At 32.9% G+C, this 8,000-nt stretch overlaps 1 protein-coding gene across 10 annotated transcripts in view; it reads right to left on the bottom strand.

Moving 5' to 3' along the window:
* Positions 1-1,910: 1,910 nt before the first annotated feature.
* SREK1 (splicing regulatory glutamic acid and lysine rich protein 1) overlaps positions 1,911-8,000 on the bottom strand; it is a 56,022-nt gene continuing 49,932 nt past the window's right edge. For 3 of the 10 annotated variants that reach the window (XM_036279029.1, XM_036279027.1, XM_036279028.1), the window contains 2 exons: positions 6,013-6,157; positions 1,925-5,083 (listed from right to left, as the gene is read on the bottom strand). In XM_036279029.1, the coding sequence (XP_036134922.1) occupies positions 4,934-5,083; positions 6,013-6,157 (295 nt within the window). In that variant the 3' untranslated portion in view covers positions 1,925-4,933. Of the gene's footprint in view, positions 5,084-6,012; positions 6,158-8,000 lie in introns of those variants that run through there. The other 7 variants (XM_036279026.1, XM_036279024.1, XM_036279023.1 and 4 more) reach the window with 4 other exon arrangements.

Genomic DNA, 8,000 nt, shown 5'->3' with positions numbered 1-8,000 from the left:
GATCGAGCCCACAACCTGGGTATGTGCCCTGATCAGGAATCAAACCAGCAATCTTGAGGTGCATGGGGCAACACCAGCCAGGGCAGATTTATTTTTTTAAAAGGAACTTTTGGCTAATAGGCTGTTTCACTTAAATGACCATTCAGAACACACCACTCATTCACCAAATGCAAAGATGTATTTCTGATAAATGGGAAAAGGCATTCCACTTGCTGTTCAAGGACAAGCAGTGACAATTTTTATCATGTAAATACTCTAGTAAGAAGCTGATTCTGAAAACAAAAGGGAGATTCCAAAATCGGCTATTACTAGACTACAAATTGTCAAAGATGCAAAGCGTCTTTGATTAAAGTTATTGCCACAGAACATGAAGACCAGCCGACGTTCAAGTACCTCTATTTTTATAGTAATTTTGAAACCCTGGAACAGCCTATTACTACTTAGTTATAAAAAGCTGTAAATATACAAATAAATGTCTCAGAAATAAGTGAAATTACTCCTCAAGACAGGTAAGGTTTTAAGACTTCCATTTTATTAAAAATATAGCAACACAATAGCAGCATCATTTGATAAATCTTTACTAGTACCATTTAGTAGTCCTACTCACATAAACACACACCACCTATGCAGCATCTTCATGTTTACGTTTTAAACTCTTCCCTTGTAATACATAGCATTAGAACACTATTGTATTAACCTAATTAAGATTAAGGAGAGTAATATTTAACCATTAAACTGAACTACCTATACAACTACACAGTACACCAAAATGTAATCTCTGGAAATCTGGGGATTCTGTAGATTGCTCCCCAACAGTTTTTTTGCCTACCCGTAACCTTAAATTGGTAGAACTCAATCTCAACTCTAATTCTTTCAGTATGATTTTCATGAATTTGAACTTAATATAGTTAAGAAGGTATCTATCTAGCAAATAAATGTTAATCAAGAATGGGGGGAAACTATTTATTCCAATCCTGGGAAAATAAATATTCACTGTAAAATATTTCCCCAAAATTGGCAATTTTCAAAATTAAAATGTTAGCTAGATACAAGTAAATTTTAAAATGAGGCAACAGAGTATAAACCAGCTTTAATATATATATATATTATCTGTTACGTTATATATAATCTGTTTGTATTTAATATTATATTAGATACAAACTAATAATTATAATAATTGCTAGAAACTACAAAAGTACCTTAACATGAAATGGGGGGGGGGGGGAATCTAAATGTTACTAAATCCAACCTAATAGAATATGGACCAAAAGTCATTAATACCGTTAGCTTTTTTGGGAAATAATGTATTAGTCTTTAGGCAGAATCATCAATAAAAATGTACTAACAAAACAAATTCACCCACAAACCCAAGATTAAGTAGGGAAGTCAATTTTATTTTAAAAGATTACTTTATTACATTTATACTGGACTCTTGCTTCCAGAAATATAGTTTAGCCCTTTTAAGGGCAGTAACTTTTGAAATCTGAAAATAAACAATTCAACTTAAGTAAATATTACATTAGTAAATAAACACAAGAAAATACTAAGTAAGCAGCAAAAATTAAAATATGTATTTAAACATGTAATGAACATAGTTTGTTAAAATGGCTCTATTTCATAACCCTCCCAGTTAAATTCATACTATATTTTAGTGAAAATATAAGAAACTAATTGAAATGTTAAGTTTTCCAATGCATCCCTCCAAAAAGATTTACTTCAACTGCTAAAGATTTCAATCAAAGCATATAATTTCCAATAGATTTTTAAAAACTTTTAAAAGCCTATTACTATATATATTATAACTCTTAAATCTGAATATTATCTTCAGTTGAAAGATTTGGGTCAAGTTTTTTCTTTTTTTTTAAGTTTTAAATAAAGATAGCTACATACATAGGAATGAATGGGGGTCCTGAAAATAGTCATATTATAGTCATAATACCACATTATTTTCTTGACAAAATATTTATTCTAAATGTGGGTTTTTATTTTTAATTGAGCATGTCAAATTTTAAGCCTCTGACACTTCTGAAGATCAACACAGCATACATTGAAATTCTTGAAAAAGAGAATTCTGAACAGAAAACCAAAGCTGACTAGTGTTGCAATTCTAAGTTAGATTAGATGGAAAATCGTAACTAAAGAGACAGTTGCAGAAGTTAAGGATTTATACTAGTTTTTTCAGATGAAACTGGCTTCCTTTGGAGGGCCGTCTTATATTATTATTTCAGTGTGCACTGGTGGAAAGCAAGAACAAGAGGACCAACAGAATTTGTCTACTATGATGAAGAGCAATTACAATTTAAAAAACAGACTATACTCTCTGTATGACCAAACTAAAAAAGATAATTATAGGAGGTTTCAAGTATAAAATGGCTGTCATCTTGGCCTTACCTCAAGTTTTTCTGACATCTACCTGGGATGAAAAAAAAAAAAATCTTAAAAAAAAAAAATTATCTTGGAAGAAAATAAACAAATGGAAACATATCAGCTCTCATAAGTGAACTAGGAGAAAATCAATCAATCTCTCTCTCTCTCTCTCTCTCTCTCTCTCTCTCACACACACACACACACACACACACACATCTATAGACCCTAGAAAGCTTTGCTTCCATAAGCTCTAATTTGAGAAAATGATTTCACTTTCTCCAGATCTCTTGTATTCCTACTTATGCCCAACTTTTACAAATCACTTTCATTCTTTTAAAGCATTAGCAAAAAAAATAATAATTAGCAGCAGGACCCCAATTAAATATGCTAATTACAACATAAAAAAATATTTAATAGAGTCCAGAGTACAAGAAAACTTTAAATGATTGTTTTATAGACACCACACGAACATGCACTCTCCATGTCAAAACAATTTCTATGAAAGCTAAAAAGACAACAGAATAAAACTAAGATGCTGTTTTGAAATGCATAAACAAATACTTTCCTCTAAAATACTTAAGCTTTATTAAGAAATGGTACTAAAAATAACAAGGAGTCAAACATTTGCTCTATTCTACTTACATATCATAAATAAGACAGCTGTTGATGCCAGACATACATACTCCTTCACGATCTTTATGTATCACCATGCATTCTTGTATCAGAATAAGCTGTTTACCAGCCAACCGTATGTGGTTGAATGATTAAAATGACCATCTATACTTTACATAGTAAAGCATTTTCAAAAATTTAATGTACACAGTGACAGAAAGGAAAAAATACCACAGTAATTCTGGACACATGAAGAGTAATTAAGCAGCTTCATAATCAAACCAGGCTTCATTATTTGCAATAAGGGCAATTCTTTCCATTTTCCACCAAATACTTAAGTTTCAATAGTATTAACATTAAAAGAAAACTCAAGTTGAAACCAAGAAACTGATGTGCTACCCATCTTTTTAAATCTGTAACTCTTCCCATGAGGTAAGGCAACTGAGTAATTTGATTGTATTACATTGTATTGAAATAATTATACTTGATTTTTCAATAACATTCTAATTAAAAGGTATAAACTTGTTTGGAAATATAACAATGAAAAGAGTTCTGAAACTATGAGTTATGGTTTGGGGGAAAATATTACCAATGTTGTCATTTTACTACTTGCATACTTTCTGCAAAAAGTGAACCTATACTGGATGACCTATATTTTAAACCAAGTAAACATATCCTCAAACACAAAACAACCTCATGTATTTATTCTCCTTTAAGTTCAATTTCTGCACATCATTTATGAGAAGGTGATTGAGAGGTAATAATTAAGGCCATCCCATGTAGACAACTAAAGGATGTGCTTTAAGTAAATTAAGAACATGCTTCATTCTCAATGATCACAGTATAAAACTGATGGTCCCAAAACTGCACTGTTGTTTTAAGCTCTAAAGTCATTCTTGAAAACAGGACTTCCTCTCTTACTAGGTGAACTAAGTAAGAAGCTCTTATGACATATCACTTGCACACTTCTCTATGGGAGTGAATAGAATATCCATCTAAATTCTGTATGAATTGAGAATGACTAGCACATATAAAATTCTAGAAAACAGTATACCACATTGTAGAAGGCACTAAAGCTTCAGCTTGTGCTCCCATAGCCCATTTTGAAAACTCAAGTTTTCTTTTTATAATGACACCTTTGCCACCTACCGCTGACAACACACGCTGCAGTATTATTCATAATAAGCTCGGAAATGTCAAGAGTTAAAAAGGAAGTGTTTACTATGTGGGGAAACCCAATGATCCTAAACACTGAATACTAATACATTAGCATTAGTATTCAACACAGTTGTTCTTCCTTTTGAAAGAGAACAGTAGTAGCATGCATTGTCAGTTGTTTTTTAATCCACTTACTTAAGCAATTGTAATCTGTAAAACTATTTTAAAGAAAATCTGTCCTAAACAGTGAGAAAAAGAAACACAATAGTGAGAATTTAACACAATCACTATAAATCCTGTGGTGTGTTAAAACTTCTTACACATTCTGCACTTACAAGGGTGGGTATATATTTGCACCAATTTCAAGCACATCATCAATCTGTATATATTGAAATTTAAAAAAAATAAGTAAAACAATACAAAATTCAGTAACTAGCACTTTTTTAAAAGAGCTTCCAATGCTTATCTCCAGTCTTGTATGGATAGTACAAATTTGGATCTTTGATGTCCCATTTATTGGCAAACACTAACAAACCACATGACAAGTGTGTCAGCCACCATGGAAATGCACAGATTTTAGAAGATGCGTTTTGGGTAACATCAGTTATTTTCATGATGTCCATGCTTTATTTTCTTACTCAGTAACAAGATGGCCACAAAGTCACCTAACAACTATAAAAGCTGTTAGCTTCTATCTTTATGCTTAACTGGATTTCTTCACTGTTTAACATCTTGTTAAAAGAATTAAAGCTTTGGATTTTATTCCAGCGTGTGTTTAGAGGTGCATTTGTCGGTCCTATACAGCTTCTGTTTTGGTAGAGAGGTTTTCTTCATTTGGTTGACAATTCCCATTTTGCTGTACTTTGTTTTCCTCAGTCCTTGGTGCATCCTTGTCATCATCTTCTTTGCCCACGCTTGATTCTGGTTCTTTATTGTGCTCCTTCTCCTACAATGAATTAAGGTCTACATTTAATATTTTTCTGAAGAGTTGCCTGCTACTACATCTGCTTATGGCTAAAGTATGTAATTTTATGTTTGTCAATTAACAAAACTGGGTGTTTTCTCCCATTACCTTTTCATATAAATATCGATACCCTTTGCCTTTTGTACTTCTCATAATAAATGGGCAATCCATGAAAATAAAAAATAAAAAATGGATCACCAGAAATTCTAAGGAAGTGTTCAATAAATGTTATTCAATGACTTCAAAAAGTGTAACAGACCTGCCCTAAACTTAAATGAGAACATGTGGAATAGTGCCTGGTACATAGTAAGTGGTCAAGAAATGCATATTATCAATGTTATTGATAATGATAAACTTCTATCAGCATGACAGTAAATAAAACAGTATGATAAAAGCTCCAGAACTCATAATTTTCAAATACAAATTATACCAGTATAACATAATTCACAAGCTCTTAAAATATTAATCCAAAAACCTTTACTTGGTGGAATTTGGTTTTCCATTACTCTAATTCAACAAACCTAATTTAAGTATATATTACAAAACCAATAATGACAGACCACTTGCCAAATTTGCTGAAACAAATATACTGATAAAAATGGCATCAAGTAGAAATCTTAGTATAAATCAAATAATGTGTTACACGTAGATAGTTTAAAACTTTTCTTATTGTACGCTGTTCTATGATTCTCTAAAATAAGGAATGTGATGACTGTTTAATTAGCTCTTATCTATCCCTTCAAAATTTAGTTTAAAAAAAAATTCAATTCAACAGATATGAAAGAATACCAAAAACGTAAAAGACATGATTACCCTCAAGGACCTTTTAGCCGAAAACTACTTCCATGGAATAAATAACAATCTCAATTATGAATTATTCACAGGCTGAACACTGAATGAACATTACTTACTTTAAGTGAAGTACTGTTCTTCTCCAATTTTTCTTTCCCATCTCTGTCATTAGAATTCTTCCTTGTGGAGGTTGAACGTTCTCTCTCTCTTCTTTCACTGATATGGTCCCTTTCTTTTTCTCTCTTTTTATCCTTCTTATTTCTGCTATAAGAATATTAATAAGATGTCAGTTAACTTCTAAGAAATGAACAACCTGCTATATTATTAACAAAATAAATAAGCATATCAGTAACCTAGTTTGATCATGTATAGGACCTATAATGCCACCTATTGTACCCACACCAATTAACATTTTATTTTTTTAAATATTTTTATTGAGAGAGAAAGGGAGATGGGGGAGAGAAACACTGATGTCAGAGTAGAACATTGACTACCTTCTGTCTTTTGTGAAAAAAAAAAAGAAATTCAAATATATGTATCCGCTCAATTTTGCAAAAAGGAAGGAAGGATAAAACAATCACTTAGAGAGGGAGCAAGGTAAAAGGAATAGCGAAAACAGTGCACTTTGTGAATATATCTTTTTGTCTAATCTGAGCAAAGTCTTGACTTTCATAAGCAAAGTGTTTTGTTTTTTTTCCAATAAAAATATGGCGCCTCTATAATACCTTATGCCTTCCATTATTCTCACCTAAAACCAGTACCAAACAAATAAACAAAATACCCCTGCTGGGAAACATGCTCCTTACATTCTGCCAAAGCTTTTTATAAATATCCCTCTCTCTTTTTTTCTATCCTCACCCGAGGACATTTTTGCATTTATCTTCAGATAGAGCAGGAGGGAGAGAGGGAAGAAGAGAGAGAGAGTAAAACATGGATATGAGAGAGACACATCAACTGGCTGCCACCCACACGACTCCAACTGGGGCCAGGGACAAACGCAACTGAGGCATGTGCCCTTCGCGGAAACAGAAACCGGGTCTCTCTGATCCACAGGCCAACGCTCTAACCGCTGAGCCAAACCGGCCAGGGCTAAATATCTCTTTTCTAAACTTAGAAAACCAACTGAAAAACTATGACTTATCAATAAGGTAGGGGGATAAAAAAAAAAAAAAAAAATCAATACCTTCCTATGCAAAAACCCAAACTCCAATTAGATAATGTAATAAAAGAAAAGACCTTATTTAAAAACTTAACACTTGGCGAGGAGGTGGGGAAATAGGAAGGAGGATGTCTGGGGAGAAAAAGGAGAAACAACTGTACAACAATAAATTAATTAATAAAAATAAATTTAAAAAACGCAAAAATAAAGTAAAATATATCTAAGAATAAATTTAGGAAATGCATAAACTCTGTATGAAACAAACACTAAAGAGCCTTGGCCAGTTTGACTCAGCAGTAGATGTTGGCCCGCGACAAATGAGTCATGGGTTCGATTCTGGTCAAGGGCACATACCTCGGTTGCGGTTCGTCCCCAGCCCTGGTTGGGGTCATGAGGGAGGCAGCCATCGATGTGTGTCTCTCTCTCCCTCTCTCTCCCTCCCTCCCACTCTATATGAAGATAAACAGAAAAATATCCACAGGTGAGGATTGAAAAAAAAAAAAACACTTAAAGATGGTCTGAATGAGCAAAATGATATAACATGTTCCTGGATAGAAAGATTCACCATCATAAATAAAGCTATTTATAAATTTTCTCTAATTAATAAATGCAATTCAACTGTAATACAAATCATCAATAGCTTTTATTTCTAGAACCTAGACAACAGACTTTTATGTTCAAATAGAAAAATAGACATGTAAGAAGCATGGTCAGGAAAACTCAAAAGAAGAGCAATGGGGAGTGTAAGGGAGGACAGGCCTTACCAGATATTAAGAAATACTATAAATCTGAGTAAGTAAAACCATGGGGCACTAGTACACAAATCATTAGTCAAACAAATCCAACAGGGACTTTAGGTCAAGACGGCAGCGTAGGTAAACACAGTAACACCTCCTCCCACAGCCACATCAAGATTACAACTAAACTACAGAACCATCATTCAGAACC

This window comes from Molossus molossus, unplaced genomic scaffold (assembly GCF_014108415.1).
Source record: "Molossus molossus isolate mMolMol1 unplaced genomic scaffold, mMolMol1.p scaffold_m16_p_3, whole genome shotgun sequence".
Lineage (NCBI taxonomy): Eukaryota > Metazoa > Chordata > Mammalia > Chiroptera > Molossidae > Molossus > Molossus molossus.
Note: the sequence above shows the minus strand (reverse complement) of the source record. Positions and strands in the feature narration are given on the sequence as shown.